This window comes from Ptychodera flava, chromosome 7 (assembly GCF_041260155.1).
Source record: "Ptychodera flava strain L36383 chromosome 7, AS_Pfla_20210202, whole genome shotgun sequence".
Lineage (NCBI taxonomy): Eukaryota > Metazoa > Hemichordata > Enteropneusta > Ptychoderidae > Ptychodera > Ptychodera flava.
Genome location: NC_091934.1, coordinates 708,378 through 730,112, shown reverse-complemented (window position 1 = coordinate 730,112; position 21,735 = coordinate 708,378). Strand labels below are relative to the sequence as shown.

Here is a 21,735-nt window from a genome sequence, read left to right as displayed (position 1 = left end):
ATATCAGCGTACTGCGCCGATTTCCGCGCAGAAATGTATCCATAGAAACCACGCGCGCATAGTGACGTTCCGAACGTCTTTGCGTTGTACAAAATGTCGTCAGGTGAAGGAAAGTCGCGACGAGAAATGTTCAGCGTGCCCTCAAAACACGCTGGAAGGTACGAGAATTCAGCAAAGAGATAAAAAAAATGCAACATGACCTAGCCTGTACAGCGTAAATCAGAATTAGAAGTGTGACGTCTGATTATAGTGTTTATAATCCCAATGATAGTGTCGCTAGTAGACCTACCGGAGAATGGAAGAATGGCCGTCGCATTGTCGATTTGAGTGTACTAGCCGAAAATCTTGAAACTTGTGTCAGTTGTGGGCTTGCCTTTACGATTGTCATCGTGTATTGGGGAAATGCCAAGTTCACGGCCTGGGCTCCTGGCTCCACGTAGCGTGTGAAAACTTAGCCTGCAGCGAAGTCAGCCTAATCCCCACCCATAAGCGTCAAGGCAATAAATATTACGTGATTCTTTTGTGTGCTTTATTAATATACAGACTCTAAAAAGTAGAAGAACCTAAAAGTCTTTGCTTTGTTCTGTCATTTCCATCTCATTAAAGTTTACAGGTAGGCTTGAATCATGACCATGCCTGGACAAGGCCACTGCAGGTAGCCACTGCAGGTCAGCAGCATTTGAAGGGCGCCCTCGGGCGAAGAATCCGGGAAAGCATGGTTTATCGCCAGAACCTATAAATCCTAGTTAGATTTTGCAAACTTAAGAAAAATCGAGCTCGGTGACCTACTAAACAAAATGTGGTTTTGAAAAAATCCACAAAAAGAGCTATTATTTGGCAAAGTTTGAGAAAATTGACATTAGTAGAAACTGTCAATAATTGATAAATTACTCTCTCCCAGGTCTAAAATTTGGGGCATATTTGTTACAATTTTGGTTAAAAAATAAATATCATGACTTTTTAACTCAGTTTTAATGTAAGTAAAATCTTCACAGTAGCTTAAGTTTATAATTTCTTTATTCTTTTACAGTGTAAACGTGAAAAATGCAATCTTGACATAAATATGAAAATGATGACCTGTTTTATTGATTTTTAGTGATTTTGTGAAAAACTGCGAATTTTTAATGTCATTATGTAAAAAAACAAGCGCGGTGACCCCATCTTTTTTTCCAAGTTTTGGACTATTCTCATATTTAGGTATTCAAAAAAACTCATTTGAAAAAATTGACATTACTTTTACTTTTTCCGATCGTACATCCTTAAAGGACCTTCATACCAAGTTTCAACCAAATCTGATGAATGGTTACAGAGTCCAAGCAATTTACAGGAAATTGGTAAAATGTTTCACTAAAATTGTATTGGAAAAATAAAAGCATACAAATGGTTAACGTGTTTAGGTAAGGATCAGCACAAAACTTTGTCATATAAGTGCCAACAAGGCTTCTTAAGTAGCTGCTTTTTGATAATTCTATTACTGGACTTCAAAGAGAAGCTAAAATTTTTCAGTGACATGTTTACTGAATAGGATCTTTCTTCTGCCTTACCACCTGTAGCTACTTTGAGTTTCACTCACCTGTTCTAAGAACTAATGGTTCTGTAACCTCTTTACCATTTATGTAGATCATACTGTTTTCAAACGGGATGATACTGACTTGACTGTCTACATTCTCTAACATGCAGTGTTGGTCTTGAATATGAGTCCCACTGAGCACAATATCTTGTGGCTCTTTGGCTGTTGACCTTCCAACCTTGGTGATTCCTTCTTTGATGTAGTACAGTAAACACTCTGACATTAATGGATCCTCATTTAAATTGACCAGATGAGGTGTCTGGGAAAATATATGGAAACAAGTCATTGGCAATGACATAGTCCCAGCTTGTAATTGGTAACATATCACTGGAAGTGATTAAAAATACCATCAATGACGCTGTAGCTTCTCTAATGTGTGGCCAGGTCAAGTAATTGGTTGTTGGCATGGAGATATTGGCAAACAGTTGATGATGTAGGGGCATGAGGAGGGATATGGACCCAAAGAACCAAAAAGATGATTAAATATATCAATCAGAAAAATTCTAAGCTTCAGTATAAACTACCTAAAGATAGTTCAATGTACCATTAAAATTGCATCAATTATTGAAAGTTGATACTCACTTAAGGTGCTTGGTAATGACTGTAAATTATGTATTTGCACCTGGTTACAATTGGATGATATTTACTTCACAGACAGCTGTTTAAATGGGCAATAACGAGCATATTTTCATTCTCAGAGTGTCTTCACAACTCCTACATTAATCATAAATGGAACATTAAAATTGTGAATTATCCCAGTGGGTCATGGCATAATAGGTCGTTCGTTGAACAGTATCTGCTACTTCTTTATAATTTTGACAACAAATATTGAGAAATAAACATTCTTATTGCTGTTGGTTCAACAATTTCTTTTTTCATGTCACATGAACATGATACACCATGCCATATATAGTGCACAAAATTGAACCTCAGTGATCAACTCTCTATATTGTATATCATTAACAAAGGTAGTAATGATGAATGAAATAGCCTTCATTTCTTTTAGAAGCATCATATATACACTAATTTTGTTGTTCACCCGAAAAATCTAAGAAACCATGATCTCTTTTTTGCCAAAAAGCCCAACTTAATATTAAATATGACGGTAATTTAACCTGGAGAACCTCAGTTCTAGAATTTTAACCAGGTTAATGTTTTACCTTGTGGACAGGATCTGATTCATGTTAAAAATACTTCAGCTAGTTTCCTCGAAAGGTAAAGTAAATTACTGGAAATAGCTATGGCTAGGTTATATGTCATTGTTTTAGTCCTTATATGATACTGAAGGGGGCTCTAAGAAGAGTAAGGGATGGATTTATCTGTGACGTGACTTCTTAAACATTGGAAATAAAGTTCTAAATTAAGCCTGAGTAGTGTACGGACATATACGGGCATGGAGTTCTGTGGGGTTTTGGAATCTATCGATATGTATAAGGTCATGACACTTAAAGGGTTCAGATGCATTTTTCATTTCACAGCCCGTGTGGATCGGTGATTGATATGATATCCTCTTGCAATACTGAACGGTCACTTACACTCACTGTGCATGCACGCGAATGGTCTTGAACAATTTAGATTGTAAACAAAGAATGAAACACACTGAGCCTAGTTGTGATAAAACACTCTTTCTTTTGCTAAATACTCACATCCGTGGGGACTAATAATATTTTCTCACATATCTTCTAATAAACAATTGATGAGAGGAATAGTTTTTGTTTCTGTACCTTTTTTGTGTATAGGCAGAGCTTTAGCCCATTTTGTCAGGGAAACTCATTCATGAGTGTCAAGATTCAGTCATCCAATGGAAGACAATTTATGCAATATTTTATATGATAGCTAGCAGACCATCACACACTTACATGTGAATAGATTTGCAACTTCTCTGTTTGCAGATGAATTATGCTTAAAGTGACTTACTTTTTTAGGTGAAAATACGCCAAGAGTACCACCATCCTCTCTGATGGCAATGCCCATCTCTAATAACATTTCTTCTCGCTGGAGCCGAATAGCTTCAGTTTCCCTTAGTTTCTCCTCCCAAGTTTTGTTGAGCTCTGCCATCAATTTTTCAGATTCCTACAAAGAAAAACAATTACAACTTTTTATTGCTATTCACTGTAAAGAATGAATGACATAACCAACATCTCCTAAATCCCATATAAACAAATGCACTCATAACAATGTCCAACATCACTTGTTTACAGGCAGAGGCTGCAATATCATAGCATTGGACTGGCAAATGTAAGATAGTGTGTATCATCACCACAGAGTATGTTAAAGGACTGATAAACTATGCATAAACATGCAAAAATCTCTACTGGCCAAGCATGGCCAGTAAATTTAAACATAGCTTCAATGACACTTGGCTCACATTTTGTTTGCTGTGGCAGGCCAGATTAAGTATACTTAACTAACTTCACCACTGGGAAAATGCATACCAAGTTTCAAAGCAGTGGGAAGAGCAATTTCAGGGAAAATGATTTTTTGACAACAAATGGGGAAAATTGCCCACAAAATACAAATATGAAAATTTCACCATAAGTTGAAAACGCTCAATTAAGGTTGCATCCAGGTGCAAGCATACAAGTTTAAAAAGCAATCAGAACGGTTAGTTTAGAGAAAATGATATTTTAACCAAAAATGCAAAAAATTGCCCCTAATATATACAAATATGAAAATTTCACAACAATATTTACAAATATAAGAGAGGCCAACCATAGGATCACGAAATATACAAATCTGGGGGGTTTCCCAACACTTTGAGCAGAAAATTTATCTATTGACATCCCTTCAGACTTTTATACCAAATTACAAAACTGTCAGAAAAGTAATTTTGAGAACAACATTTCTTGACAAAAAATGACAAAATTGTCTTAAAATACAAATTTGTATATCTCAGGACAACTTCCACATATCTAACTCTTGTCATCTTTGGACATCTGTGTACCAAATACAAAGCTGTCTGTCCAACAGCTTTATAAAGAAAATATATTTCTTACAATTTTTTGACAAAAAATGACAAAAATTGCCTCAAAACAGTAATTTTTCCAAATTTTACGGGTAACACCCTTGCGAACATCCAAGCCAAATTTGACAGCAATTTGGCCGGCGGTTCCAGAGAAGAAGAAATTGTACTTAAAATGAGACAAGCGACCTAGCGGCCAATATAGCTCCGCTGTGTTTATGTAGAGAATAACTATTTTTGACACATGTTGATGAAGAAGGTGGAAATCTTTGATAGCTCAATGCAGTGGCCAGAAAAACATGGCTAAAATAAGCTGCAAAAATAAACAATTGAAGATTTCATCATATTTTGAATATATCACATTGGATCATCCCTAAGAACATGTCAACCAAAGCTATCTGATGAGTAGTTTTTTGAGAATAAAACTTTCTGACCAAAAATGGCAACAATTGCCCCAAAAAATAAAAATACCGCAATTATACGGTGTCGTTCAAATTTGATCAGAATTGGTATATACCAGTATGGCTTACCAATGCACAGTACAATAAATTACCAACAATGCTGTTTGATTTGTACCAACGACTTTAGTTTTCTTATAACTTTTTCAGTTCTGTATAAAAGCAATAATGTGAAGTCTCATGATAATTGATTAATTATACTTATTAAAAGTACGTTGAAATATTGTAGTATAAATTTCAAAGAAACCATTAAACAAGTCATCGTTGATGACACAGTCCCCACTTGTTAATGGGTACTTTGATTACAGGTCCTCAGAGAGGATAGAGTCCTCTTCATTAGGTCTGTGATAAAAATACTTTTGAATAAATTCGCTTGATACATGTGTGAGTTGTAGTTCAGGACATGGAAAAATCGTAATAAAATGGCCACACGGCGGCCATATTGGATCGTATCACAAAACAAATCAATGTGCATGTGCATGACATAGGTCAATATCCTTGTACCAAGTTTGAATAAAATCGGTTGAGTTATGCCTGAGTTATGGCTCTGTACATGAAAAAATCGTAACAAAATGGCCGCAGAGCGGCCATATTGGATCGTATCACAAAACAAATTGATGTGTATAGCTATGACATTGGTCAATGTCCTTGTAGCATATTTGATTAAAATTGGTTGAGATATGCCTGAGTTATGGCTTGTACATGAAAAAATCATAACAAATGGCCGCACAGCAGCCATATTGGATCGTATCAGAAACAAATTAATGTGCATATGTATGACATTGGTCAATTTCCTTGTACCAACTTTGAATAAATTCACTTGATACATGTCTGAGTTGTGGTTCTGGACATGAAAAAATGTAATAAAATGGCCACACGGCGGCCATATTAGATCGTATCACAAAACAAATCATGTGCATGTGCATGACATAGGTCAATATCCTTGTACCAAGTTTGAATAAAATCGGTTGAGTTATGCCTGAGTTACGGCTCTGTACATGAAAAAATCGTAACAAAATGGCCGCAGAGCGGCCATATTGGATCGTATCACAAACAAATTGATGTGTATAGCTATGACATTGGTCAATGTCCTTGTACCAACTTTGAATAAAATCTGTTGAAACATGCCTGAGTAATGGCTCTGTATATGAAAAATCGTAACAAAATGGCTGCATGGCGGCCATATTGGATCGTATCACAAAACAAATTGACGTGCATATGTATGACATTGGTCAATGTCCTTGTACCAACTTTGAATAAAATCAGTTGAAATATGCCTGAGTTATGGCTCTATACATGAAAAAATCATAATAAAATGGCCGCCTGGCAGCCATATTGGATTGCATCACAAAACAAATCGACGTGCATCTGTATGACATATGAAGTAATCCTTGTACCAAGTTTGAATGAAATCGCTCCGGGCATCTCTGAGATATCTGCGTGAACGGACGGACGCACGGACGCACGCACGCACGGACATGACCAAACCTATAAGTCCCCCCGGACGGTGTCCGTGGGGACTAATAACCATAAAAGTCACATTCTGCAGGTACTACAAATGTCACAGTTTTGGGAAGCAAGTTATGACCAACTGAAGGGGTCATTCTCTGAAAAAAGTTAGCATGTAAATTTCTTTTGTCTTTTCTATTTGGAAAAAATCAATATCCTTTTGTTTCATAAAAAAAGTGCAACTAGTCTCCCTACTTTCCATCACTTTATTAGCTCCCATATAATATGCATATGTATATATGCAAATGGGAGGTATTCGTATAAGGTGGAAAAATGTCGTCTGTATGTATGTAAGTATGTATGTCCGTCCACATCAAAAACTTCTAAACCATAGCACCTACTGTCTTAGTATTTGGTGTACAGGTGCACCTAGGGGTTGAGATGTGAATTTGTTCAAATGAACATGTCAGTGCCAAAAATATGCAAATGAGGGGAAAAAAAGGAAAACTCCTGCAAATGGCTAAAACTCAGTAAGCAGTGGTCAGATTTGGTTGAAACTTGGTATGCAGATTTCTTTAGGTATTCTAAAGTATGTGTGCAAAAATTGGGATGAAATTTGCATGTTTGTATTTTAAGGGTATTTTTTTCCGTTTTTAGTCAAAAAATCTTGTTCTCTGAAATCGCTCGTCTGATTGCTATGAAACTTCATATTCATGTTCCTCAGAATGACCTCAGTCATGCTTGTGCAAATTGTATTGATATTGTCATATTTGTAATTTTGGGGCAATTTTCATAATTTTTGATAAAAAAAAGTTTTATCCAAAAACTACTGATTTGATAGCTTTGATATTTGGTATACAGGTATCTAAGATTAATCCCAATATAATGTATTGAAGGTATGTTGAAACTGGCAATTTTTTTATTTTGGGGGCAATTTTTGCCTTTTTAGGTCAAAAAATTTTGCTCCTAAAACTTGTGATCTGGTAGCTTTGATATCTAGTGTACAGGTTCCTAGGGTTTTATATTAATTTGATATATTTAAAACTAGGATGAAATCTGCAATTTTGTATTTTGGGGGCAATTTTTCTCATTTTTGGTCAAAAAATTTGTTTCTCAAAATTTACCAGTCTGATTGCTTTGATATTTAGTAAACAGGTTCTTAGGGTTTTTGTTAATAAGATATATTGAAATTAAGTTGAAATCCGGAATTTTGAATTTTTGGGGCAACTTTGCGAAACTTTCAGTTTTACTGGGATATCTTTCATTTTGTATTTTTAAGATTTTTTTTGGTAATTTTATACCTACTGGAACTAAGAGTATATAATGTGGTGATTTAGTAAGCATTTGATATGGTAAACTGTATTTGGTGTTGAAATGCAGTAAAAAAATCCTGGCAGATTTTGAAAAAATTCCAAACAAATGCCAATAAAAAATTCAGCCAGAGAAGGTTTGACAAAAAGAAAAGATGGGAGAGCGGGGAAAAAAGAATGTACAATGGATCGGATAAAAAAGATACTGTAATGTACCTCATCGATCTTCCAGACACCGTCCCTTATCAAATAGTCCACCCCGACGTATTTTTGTGCGCAATTAACCATGCAGTGTATTTTAGTTTAAGATGTCAAGTTAGGTAAGGATTTGAAAGGGATGGTCAAGTTCACCACAGTTTAATTTTATCTCTTGTTTCATCATCCTTGTGTAATTGGTTAAGTTTGTAAGTTGTTCCAGATGTTGATGCACCAGCTGTTCTGGAAGAAAACAATGATTACTTTTCCGTGTAGGGTTTCTGAGTTGATGATTGTATGTTGAAATTTCTCCATGTATCTGGTGTATAGGCAAAGTGTAAACATTGGTTGCATGTTATGTATTTCAGTCTTTGTCAAATATTGTAAATGAAAAATCAAGAACAGTCTACTGTGTACTTGTAAAAGATAACATATTTGTCAATACATAAACTGCCTTGCAGATTGATTGTCTTAAAGATTATCACAGGAGTAGAAAAGGAAAAGAAACTAATCAACTAATCAAATTGCTGTAACATATTCACTCTCAGTGCCTGTATAGGTCTATACTTAACTATTTTATCATAACATTCAGCTGTTCGTTATCTCCATGAGCCAAGGCACACTTGGGGTCAATGTCATCACTCTGTGCCAGTCTGAGTATGTCAGTCTGTCTGTATATGTATGTCCATGTTTCATACAATTGTTGACTTGTTTTGATAACTATATGGGAGCGAACAGTGATGTTGTCACTATTTTTCTGTATGGCTGAAGACAAAATCAGTGGAAAATTTACAAAAATCCTTTCTCTTCTCTCAATCAAACACAATTTTCTTAATCCTTTAAAATGGGAATTGAGAAGAAAGGTCTTTTTAAAAGTACGTTTTCAGAATTTTTACAACTTGCCCAGGAATTTGTCTACACATGGGAGACATGGTAGACTTCACAGGGGAATCTACTTTGGTACAAATCATGATGTCTCTAGTACTGTGCAATGATCAACAATAAATGTTGTTTCTATCTGTTCAGTGCAGGAAAATTCTATGTTGATGTTATGACAATGATTTCTGCACAGTACAACCAGAAAAACAACAAGAAAGATTTAAACCAGCAAAAACAAGAATGACAAAAGTAATTAATTAAGGTCTGAAACTTTAGGTACTGGAGGTCAACTTTAGCTACATGCATAGCAGAAACAAGCCCCTCTTAGTTTTGGTATAGACGGTCTTCCCCCCCTCTACTGCCTATGGTTTCTGCAGGTCTGTTAATATGTAACAGTTCATAAACAATGACAGGAAATGACTCAAGATCAGTGGAGTTGGCCTGTTTCTTACTGGCATGCCATCACTCCTGCACATTTGCAGGATTTCACTTTTTCTTACCTCATTTGCACATTTTTGACACTAACGTGTTCATTTGAACAAATTCACATCTCAACCCCTGCATCTACCTGTACAAAAATACTGAGATGGTAGCTCTGGCAGTATGGGAGCCTTTGTGTGTGACGGACATACATCCACACATACATACCCACAAATATACAGACATACAGACGCCACCGACTCATCATATAAGCTCTTTTTGGTATTTATGTACAAAACCAAATATGAGCTAAAAATTGCAGATTTCATCATAATTTCAAAAGATCAAATTTCAATAGAAATCTGTATACCAAATTTCAAAGCTGTTAGACCATTACTTTTTGAAAAATGCATTTTTTGACCAAAAATGGGAAAAATTGCCCCAAAAATTCAAAATTGCAGATTTCATCATTATTTCAATCAATATCATTAAGTTCATCTATGGAAACCTGTATACCAAATTTCAAAGCTATCAGATGAGTAGTTTTGGAAATACACATTTTTTGACCAAAAATTGCAAACTTTGCCCCAAAAATACAAAATTGAAGATTTCATCATAATTTCCGTAAATATCATTTAGATCATCTATAGGAACCTGTATACCAAATTTCAAAGCTATCAGATGAGTAGTTTTGGAAATACACATTTTTTGACCAAAAATGGCAAAAATAGCACCAATGGCACTTGATCACAACTGGCACATTGTGAAACTACTCTATCTCTGGGTACACCTGTACATGAAATACTGAATGGGTAGGTGCTGTGGGTTTGGAGTTTGTCAGTACACACACCCACACAATCACATCATATACATACAGACCAACTTAAAGACAGACAATCTCAAACCTATAAGAAGAGTTTTCACTGGCACATATACTCTTGGCCATATGGGAGTTTGAATGGGTTAGCTCTACATAATGACATAGAGGAGAAGTTGTTGATTGTGCCTGCACTTCAAATGTTAAAGAATAGCCACCTGGTATTTGTAGCTGACAGCTGGGGAAAAAGTGACTTGGGACAAGTATGGATTTTAACTGTAAACAAATTTTATTCAATATATAAACACTGAACAGTATTAAAAAATCAAGCAGGTAGTATTTTGTAAAAAATACCGTCAAGGACAGTGTGCTCATATTCAGTTTGAATTGGTCTATTCGAGAAATATTTAAACCAGGAAAAACAAGAATGACAAAAGCAAATAAGGTCTGAAAGGTAGGTACTGGAGGTCATCTTTGGAAACATGCATATCGACTTCTATAGCAATGGAACATGCAGATCCTAAACGCATAAGCAAATGTCAACAACAAAACATAGGGCCAAAGTCCCTGAAGCTTCTATAGACATGGATAAAAAATTAAGTGTTTCCTGACTGTATGAAATTATCTCACTAAGGTCATCCTGGGGACCTGTAAACCAAATATTAAAGCTGTCTGACCAGTGGTTTTGGAAAAACACGGGACTCAACAGTTGACAGAGCTCTGCTGTGTTATGTAGAGAATAACCTTTTGTGACACATGTATTGATGAAGAAGGTGGATATCTTTGATAGCTCATTTCAGGATGGCCTGACCAAAAATGGAAAAAAGAATTGCGTCCAAAAACAGATTTGCATATTTCATCACAATTTTAACAAATCTAAGTTGGGTTATCCCTAGCGACCTGTATACCAAATAACAAAGCTATCTGACCAGTGGTTATGAAGAAGATTTTTTACCAAAACGCCTTTTTTTGGTGCTAATTTGCATATTTTCCACAATATCAATAATTAATAAAAAGTTTCTCAAAATCATATATTTTATCCACACAACAAATATCAAATCAGTAAGTACTGCAGTTCTCAAGATATTTGAGTGGACGGACGCCTCACAAACGGACGGACATACATACATACATACATACATACATACATACAGACTGACGACGGACGACGGACGAATACCCATCCCAATAGCTTCTATAGATTATAGTCTATAATAGCTAAAAATAGACAGAGAAGGCTCAATAAAAAGAAAACGTGGGTGTAAAAGAATGTACAAGGGATCTGGTAAAAATGTAACGCTAACTCGTCAATCTTCTACACCCTACCCCCTCCTGAATATCAAATGTTCCATCCCTTGGTATTACATAATGCCAGATGACAGGAAATATATTTAGAACCTTGGGGAGTTTTTAATTACAATGGATGAGCATTATCATTCTAATGTAAACAGTACTTAAGTTAGTTACAGATTGTGAAATTCCTTCCGCTGTGGGCGGTGATTACAACATCTGGAATTATCCTGATCCAAATTTCTCATCAGCTCTTGTATGTCTTACATAGAAAGGTTGCAAAAAATGGTCCGCAATGAAAAAATTTACCTCAGCTTTGTTTTCTCAATCAAATTTTCCTACAAATTGATACCAAATATGACAAAATTATGTTCACAGCCTTCTAAACTGTCTCATAATATATCCCGGGTTGGTATAGGTCATTTAAGGTCACAAACTCAGAAAATTACCTATACTATACAAATATGGGGGTTCCAATCACTTTGAGCAGAAAATTTCTCTAATAACATCCCTCGGGACTTTATACCAAATTACAAAGCTATCAAACAAGTTATTTTGAGAACAAGTTTTCTTGACCAAAAATGACAATATTGTCTTAAAAATACAAATTTGTATATTTCAGGACAATTTCCACATACTAACTATTGTCATCTCTGTACATCTGTGTACCAAATATAAAAGCTGCCTGTCCAGGGGTTTTAAAAAAAAAATACTGTTTAAGATTTTTTGACCAAAAATGACAAAATTGCTCCAAAATAGTAATTTTCCAAATTTTGTCATAATTTCAACAAATTAGAAGAGTAACACCTGCGCAAGGATCTAACCCAAATTTGAAAGCGATTGGGCTGGCAGTTTCAGAGAAGAATTTTTACTGAAAATGAGAAAAATCACCAAAAACTTCAGCAACAAGTCATTGACAATGACATAGTCCCCACTTGTAATAGAAGTATTAGTCTTGATGGGGCAGGGAAATGTGGTCATTAAAAAGTATCACTGGAGTGTATATGTTCAGATCTATGGACACATAGGTCTATGTCATTGTTCCCAATTTGAAACAAGAGGCATGTCTAAGTTATGGTTCTAAATCGGGAAAAAAGATCAGACCTCTAGCTGCATTGGCCAGCCAAGAAATACATATGTGCATAATAAATGAGGTACAAGATGTGACATCTTAAGGTAGCGGTAAAGGCTAGAGCATCAGTTATAAACTTCAATAAAACTATTAAAACATAAAAGTAGTCAACATTCTCTGTGGAATAAAAAAAACTAGACATTTGGGCACAAGGCATTGCAGAGTTATAGCCCGTTGAAACTTCTGAAAAACTGACCAAATAAGAGGAAGTTGGGGAGTCCTTAGTGTATTAACTATGGTAGAGGTCCCCTAGCTTTTAAAAAAATGTTTGAAAAGGGAAAGTCATTTTTTACTGTTTTTCAGGAAAGTTTGACAAGGCAGTGCTTGCATTCAGAATGCGTGACTGCTATTATAAATGCATTTTTAGATTCTTTGAGTGTCAAAGAGGTGTCAAAAGTGAGATTAACCAAAAAAACTGCTCTGTGACTTCAAAAGAGGGGTGCAAATATGGCTTGTTTTCAACATTTTTGACAGAATAACAGTTTTCCTACATAATTTTATACCAATTTAATCCAACCTTTGAAATGAGATATGGACATGGAATTTTTACAGCCTATGAACAAGGTTACAGATAAGATTTGTACAGCACAATTTTCCTGTATTTGAAGTACTTTTTGAAAAATCACATTTTGAAATTTGAAAGAATTTTTAATAATTTTTTGATATGTAAACCAATGTAAAATCATAAAAACAAATTTTATTTACAAATCCTGCCGTACAAATCTTACAATTAATAGTGTCAACATATTTATTACTAATTTGGTAATATTAATTTATTATTAAATTCAAATATGTAAAAAAATATGAAAAATTAAATTTTAATATTGATTGGTGTCATATTTCAAAATCATGGCTACAAATATACAATTTTTATATTCTTTGGAGAAAGTATTAAATAAGGGACTTATCCTGAAAATTTGAACTTAATATCTTGATTTTAACACTTGATACTTGACATTAACTCTGAGAAAAGAATTGATGCAAAAATAGCCTTTACCGCTACCTTAAGGTCTATTATCCTATCAAAATTGAAGCGTAAAGAACTTGTGGTTACTGAGTTATGCATTTATATGCATATTCAAGGTCAAAGGTCATCAAGGTCACATGACATTTTGAAAAAAAAACCATTGTATTGCTAATTAATCCATATATGCCAAAATTCAGACCTCTAGCTCTATTGGCTTGCCCACAATTACATATGGGCATAATTAACGAGGTAAAGCATGTGTTGTCATAAGGTCTCCCATCCTACTAAATATAAAGGACATAGCACTTGTGGTTACTTATTTATTGACACAATCCTGTATTTTAGGTAAAACGTTATCGAGGTCACATGACATTTTGTCAAAAAATTTCTATCCTATAGTCTATCCCTATATACTAAAAATCATACATTAACCTCTATTGGCTTGCTCAAAATTAGATATGCACATAATTAATGAGGTACAATATGTGGCGTCATAAGGTGTCCCATCATACCAAATATGAAGGGTGTAGCACTTGTGGTTACTGAGTTATGGACAAATATGTATATTTGAGGTCTAAGGTCACCGAGGTCACATGACATTTTGTCAAAAAAATTGTATTGCTAAGTTATCCCTATATACCAAAAATCAGACCTCTAGCTCTATTTGCTCGCTCAAAATTAGATATGTGCATAATTAATGACATTCAATATGTGGCGTCATAAGGTCTCCCATCATACCAAATATGAAGGGTGTAGCACTTGTGGTTACTGAGTTTTGGACAAATATGTATATTTGAGGTCAAAGGTCATTGAGGTCATGTGACATTTTTTCAAAATAATTGTATTGCTAAGTTATCCCTATATACCAAAAATCAGACCTCAAGCTCTATTGGCTCGCTCAAAATTAGATATGCACATAATTAATGAGGTACAATATGTGGCGTCATAGGGTGTCCCATCATACCATATATGAAAGGTTTAGCACTTGTGGTTACGGAGTTATGGACAAATATGTATATTCGAGGTCAAAGGTCACCAAGGTCACGTGACATTTTGTCAAAGTGTCTGAGATATCTGCGTGAACGGATGGACTCACATGGATGGACTCACGGACTGACATGACCCAATCTATGAGCCCCCTGGACTTTATCTGTGGGGACTAAAAACTGTGTCACTGCATCCTTTTTGCAATATGAATACGATGAGAAACTAAATTTTTATTTTTCTTGGCCTTATACATGGGAGTCTATGGACTGCCTTATACATGGGAGTCTATGGACTGCCTTATACATGGGAGTCTATGGACTGCCTTATACATGGGAGTCTATGGAGGTGAAAACTAAAAAGTCCTCTAACACGGCCAAATTTGATCGCATTGTGAAACAAATCGACGTGCATCTGTATGAGGTAGGGTACTATCCTTGTACCAAGTTTGAACGAAATCGCTCCAGGCGTCTCTGAGATATCTGCGTGAACAGACGGACGCACGCACGCACTGACAGACGGACGCACGGACGGACGCACGGACATGACCAAACCTATAAGTCCCCCCGGACGGTGTCCATGGGGACTAAAAATACAAAATTAAGGAGAACTTCACAATATTCATAAAACTGTATCAGGCTCACCTAAGGTACTTGCACACACATTTTCAAAGCAATCAAAACAGCAGTTCTAGAGTTTTTAATTCTTGACCATTTTCACATTTTGTAAGCTCCTTTGCATAATTTTGGCAATGCAAACTTCATTTGAGCAAAATCCCATCTATAGCCCAGGATGCATCCACACACCAAATACCAAGCTGAAACGTGCAGCGGTTTGCGTGTTTTTGATGTTGACGGACATCTGTACGTACGTACATACATACATACACACATACATACTGTCTCGGGACCTCCAGTGTCCTATTGTTTTGTAATATATAACAAGTGCGCCATGAGCTTCGTTGAATACACTGATATCAAACAGCCAGATAGCTGTAAACTGGCGAAAAATGGTTTGATCCATGCAGAAGCTTGCATAGGGAGATCGAATGGAGATAGCACAGCAGGCACAGTGTATGTTTTCTGACCAAAGTACCTCGGAGTTTTCCAAGGGATACTGGAAGATTGGAGGGAAAGTGATAGGGGCTTATCAAAGTTGGTCTGCGGTTCATTTGTGTGCTGTTGTGTGTAAGAGTCCTTTGTTCTCTCACTGATTGATCACACCATACACGTTTTTTATCCAAATGCACAAACAAAACAAAGTCCCGAAGTAGCGAATTCCACCCATTTTCAAACCACACTGTTGTCAGTTGGGTAAACAATATTCGCAAAAATCACATTTCCAGGCTAATAGACTATGTTTTACGAAATCACACGTCCTTATCACAAAATAAAACGATCTTTGTCTTTAAATCAATGCGCCAGTTAACAGGTCCAGCAGCTAGTTATGTCATCAAGTCTGTAATGTTAAGGGTCATAACAAATGTGAGAAATCTAAAACATTAAATATGTTGTTTTTTATCAATTTTATTACCAAAAGCGCATGAAAATCTCTGATACTTTGAATCAGCCATCCTGCATATTTCTAACATTCATCTAAACCTCATTTCTGTTCCACAACTCATTAAATAGTCCACAATGCAGGATTGGTGTACATTCCAAAACTACATATATGAAAGACCCCTAAAATCAATTAGTCAAAAGGGGGGGTTAGAATTTTCCCAAAACTATCTAACCGCTGCTCCGTTTGGCTCCATTTTTCAGAATCGGAACCTTGGAACCAGTCTGAATATCAGTACAAATATCAATGCAGTCTGTTCAGCGGTTTTTGACTTTTGGTAATTTATGGAAAATGAACGACGTCTGACACCAGTTGAAACTAACCCTATATCACAACTTCCAGTTGTGATAAAACTTGCTCCAAAAATACAGATTTACAGATTTCATCATAATTTCAAAAATACCACAATTATTCGGTGTCGCTCAAATTTGATCAGAATTGGTACACGTATATACCAGTATGGGTACCAAAGATCAACAATACATATTGTTTCTATCTGTTCAGTGCAGGAAAATGCTACGCTGATGTTATGACAATGATTTCTGCACAGTACAACCAGAAAAACAACAAGAAAGATTTAAACCAGCAAAAACAAGAATGACAAAAGTAAATAAGGTCTGAAACTTTAGGTACTGGAGTTCAACTTAAGCAACATGCATAGCAGAAACAGTTAGTCCCTCTTAGTTGGACCATAGAAAGTCTTCCCCCCTCTACTGTCTATGGTTTGATCTGGTCTGTTAATATGTAACAGTTCATAAATAATGACAGGAAATGACTCAAGCCTGTTTCAGACACTGGCCATCACTCCTGCACATTTGCAGGATTTCGCTTTTTCTTACCTCATATGCACATTTTTGACACTGACAAGTTCATTTGAACAAATTCACATCTCAAATCCTGCATCTACCTGTACACCAAATACTCAGATGGTAGCTTTGGCGGTATGGGAGCCTTTGTGTGTGACGGACATTCATCTGCACATACCCACAAATATACAGACATACAGACGCCACTCAGACTCATCATATAAGCTCTTTTTGGTATTTATATACAAAACCAAATATGAGCTAATAAAAATTACTAAGTTTATCTATAGAAACCTGTATACCAAATTTCAAAGCTATCAGACCAGTACTTTTTGAGAAATACATTTTTTGACCAAAAATGGCAAAAATTGCTTAAAAAATGCAAATTTGCATATTTCTGCACGATTTGAACAAATCTGAAATAGATCATCCCTAGGGACCTATGTACCAAATATCAAAGCTATCTGACTGGTAGTTTTGAAGAAGATTTTTAAAGATTTTTTTACCAAAAATGACAAAAAATGCCCCAAAAATACAAATATGCAAATTTCACCACGATTTGAATAAATCTAACTGAGGTCACCCTAAATAAACTGCATATCGAATTTCAAAGCAATCAGACAAGTGGTTTCAGAGAAGAAGATTTTTTTACCAAAAACAGCAAAAAATACCGCAATTATACGGTGTCGCTCAAATTTGATCAGAATTGGTACATACCAAAGATCAACAATAATTGTTATTTCTATCTGTTCAGTGCAGGAAAATTATACGTTGATGTTAGGACAATTTCTGCACAGTACAACCAGAAAAACAACAAGAAATATTTAAACCAGAAAATTAAGAATGACAAAAGTAAATAAGGTATGAAACTTTAGGTACTGAAGGTCAACTTTAGCAACATGCATAGCAGAGAATGTTTCAACCATGGATGTACAAAAATAGACATCCATATGTCACAGTTCATAAACAATGACAGGAAATGACCAATTAGCTGTTTCAGTTACTGCTACCACTCCAAAACATAATAGGTACCCTGCATACAAAGAGGTTTAAGGTCAAAATCCTCTTATTCAGATGTGTGGGCTGATTCAGTTCACTGCCACCACTCCTGCACACTTGCAGTATTTCCCTTTTCTTACCTCATTTGCACATTTTTGACACTGATGTGTTCATTTGAACAAATTTACATCTCAACCCCTACATCTACCTGTACACCAAATACTGAGACGGTAGCTTTGGCAGTATGGGAGCCTTTGTGTGTGACAGACATACACCTGCACATACATACCCACAAATATAAAGACATACAGACGCCACTCAGACTCATCATATAAGCTCTTTTTGGTATTTATATATATAACCAAATATGAGCTAAAAATGCCCAAAAAATACAAATATGCAAATTTTACCACAATTTGAACAAACTTAAGTGAGGTCACCCAAAGTGAACTGCATATAAAATTTCAAAGCAATCCGACCTGCGGTTTTAGAGGAGAAGGCAATTGTTGACGGACGACGACGGACGAAGACGGAAAATCAACCTATTTGATAAGCTCCGCACCGCTGACAGCGGAGCTAAAAATTCACCAAAAAATTCAGCAAAAATACAAAATTAAAGATATCTTCATGATATTCATAAAACTGTATAAGGTTCACCTGGGGAACTTGCAAGAAATTTTCAAAGCAATCAAAACAGCGGTTCTTGATATATTTATTCTTGACCATTTTCAAATTTTTAAGCTCATTTGCATAACTTTGGTAATGCAAACTTCATTTGAACAATTTTTTTTTTTGCTCAGTGATGGTTACCTTGTGACACCACTTACACCAGAATAAAAAAATACCGTCAAGGACAGTGTGCTCACATTCGGTTTGAATTGGTCCATTCGAGAAATATTTAAACCAGGAAAAACAAGAATGACAAAAGGAAATAAGGTCTCCAACTTAGGTACTGGAGGTCATCTTTAGGAACATGCATATCAACTTCTATAGCAATGGGACAAGCAGATCCTAAATACATAAGCAAATATCAACAACGAAAAATAGCCAGAGAAGGTTTGATAAAAAGAAAAGGTGGGAGTGGGTAAAAAAATGTACAAGGGATCTGGTAGAAAAGTAATGCTACCTCATCAATCTTCTAGACCCTACCCCCTCCTGAATATCAAATGTTCCATCCCTTGGTATTACATAACACCAGATGACAGGAAATGTATTTACAACCTTGGGAAGTTTTTAGTTTAATGCCATGATTGTTGTCATTCTAATGCAAACACCAATCTACTGTAGTTACAGATGGTGAAATGCCTTCCACTGTGGGCGGTGATTACAACATCTGCAATTATCCTTGATCAAAATTTCTCATCAGTTCTTGTATGTCTTACATAGAAAAGTTGCAAAAATTGGTCTGCAATGAAAAAATTCACCTCAGCTTTGTTTTCTGGGTCAAATTTTCCTACAAATTGATACCCAATACGAGAAAATTATGTTCACAGTCTTCCAAACTGTCTCACAACATATCCTGGGTTGGTGTAGGTCATTTAAGGTCACAAACTGAGAAAATTACCTAAAATATACAAATTTGGGGGTTTCCCAACACTTTGAGCAGAAACTTTATCTAATAACATCCCTCGGGACTTTATATCAAATTACACAGCTATCAAACAAGTAATTTTGAGAACAAGTTTTCTTGACCAAAAATGACAATATTGTCTCAGGACAATTTACACAAATCTAACTATTGTCATCATTGTACGTCTGTGTACCAAATATAAAAGCTGTCTGTCCAGGGGTTTTAAAAAGAAAATACTGTTTAAGATTTTTTGACCAAAAATGACAAAATTGCTCCAAAATAGTAATTTTCCTAATTTTGTCATAATTTTAACAAATAAGAAGAGTAACACCCTTGCAAAGATCCAACCCAAATTTGAGAGCAATTGGGCTGGCGGTTTCAGAGAAGAAGAATTTTTACTGAAAATGAGAAAAATCACCAAAAACTTCAGCAAAAATACAAAATTAAGGAGAACTTCACAATATTCATAAAACTGTATCAGGCTCACCTAAGGTACTTGCACACAAATTTTCAAAGCAATCAAAACAGCGCTTCTCGAGATATTAATTCTTGACCATTTTCACATTTTGAACAAAATCCCATCTATACCCCAGGATGCATCCACACACCAAATACCAAGCTGAAATGTGCAGCGGTTTGCATGTTTTTGATGTTGACGGACATAGTTTACGTACATACATACATACATACATACATACATACATACATACATACATACATCATACATACACACATACATACAGACGCCATCTACTTCAGCTTATACGATAAACTCACATTGGTATAATCAAATGTGAGCTAAAAATCAAAAGTACAATAAATGCCTTCAATGCTGATATATGGCCTTATTAAGAATATTCATCAATATATACAAATGAGCTTATATAACATCCATCAAACTCCTATCATAGTAAGATCATATGACAATTTTAGCGCCTGTACAGTAATATTAAAGTTTGTAGAGTAATTCTTTAGATATAGCCATATAGCCATATGCATCATATCATTAATTATGCAAATGACCATTAATTGCACAGACAATACCACAAAAAGCTAAACTGATCTAGAAATTCCTATGTACAAATTTGCATAACATTCTGACTTAAGATTTTCAGGTTATGGCTAGTGGGTATATATTATTGTTCTTCACACAAAATGGCTGTACGGCGGCTGTATTCAATAGGATACAGAAACAAATTGATGTATACTGCTTAAATCACTAATGTGTTCGAAACGTTAAAACAAAGACCCTGCCGCCAGCACGTTTGACCGCAACTTTTTCCGGCTGTCAGCAAGACATGTCAGCCAAAAACATGAACCCGCATCATTCAAAACATTGACGCGCGAAACAGAAAAGTTTGACTGCCCGGACCAAAAACAAAAAACCACGCCCACCTTCCAAACGCCAACCACCGCACACTTACACTGTGTTTGGAGCGTGTTTGTGCACAGCTTTTCTCTTGATTTGCTTACTGGTTTACTAGACTTGGTTCAAGTTCATGATTTGTGATCGTGTGAGTTGGGTGAACGCTTAGAATGCAATGATTTGTGTTCTGTTTTCAAGTGAAAAGTGTGAGTAGAATATGAGCGCAAGGAGTGGGGTGAACGCGATACAGGGAAGTTTCACCCGGCACTCACTGTAGCTGCACAGACAAAATAAAAACATGTTTGATCGCTACGTAAACCTGACGTGGGCTGCCAAATTTTACTAGATGAACTTTTACAGATCATTTTATTTTTTGAAAATTCACCGACTTGAACCAATTCTCTGGTTAATTTACCTTCGTACTGTGACACCCTAATGGCTCAAACGAAGATATAGGAGTGGAAAGACAATCTTGCCCAAGTTGCAGGATTTGATTGTCATGGAAATCTTACTGCGTGGTGGGGATAAAGTTACTGGCGATTTTCTTGTCATGCAGAGAGGTGGCAAAAAGTTCCGTTTCAGCGATCATGCGTTACGAAATTTATGGCAACGCTTTGTATCGTGTAAAGTGTTAGATATCTCTCAAAGAACAAGTCATCATTGATGACACAGTCCCCACTTGTTAATGGGTACTTTGATTACAAGTCCTCAGAGAGGATAGAGTCCTCTTCAGGTCTGTGATAAAAATACTTTGATACAGATGGCGCTCAATGGCCAAGAATGAGTTCCATGGTGATGAAAACATAAAACCAATGTAGGCCACCATCCTAAAGGTCATTAAATGAGTCAACTAGGTAATCAACAGGATGTTGCAAAACATTGTTGCATCCTATCATAACACTGATAGATTATCACTGGTACCATATTTTATAAAGTTTGATGTAGTGCTTCTGGACATTTACCCTAAAAACAAAAGTTTATCATGTAAATGCAAATTGGCA

General features: G+C 35.7%; 1 protein-coding gene across 16 annotated transcripts in view; it reads right to left on the bottom strand.

Moving 5' to 3' along the window:
• The window catches only part of LOC139137831 (kinesin-like protein KIF1A), a 668,091-nt gene that overhangs the window by 464,793 nt on the left and 181,563 nt on the right, over positions 1-21,735 (bottom strand). For all 16 annotated transcript variants that reach the window (XM_070706099.1, XM_070706106.1, XM_070706100.1 and 13 more), the window contains 2 exons: positions 3,488-3,643; positions 1,574-1,829 (listed from right to left, as the gene is read on the bottom strand). In XM_070706099.1, the coding sequence (XP_070562200.1) occupies positions 1,574-1,829; positions 3,488-3,643 (412 nt within the window). The remainder of the gene's footprint in view (positions 1-1,573; positions 1,830-3,487; positions 3,644-21,735) is intronic.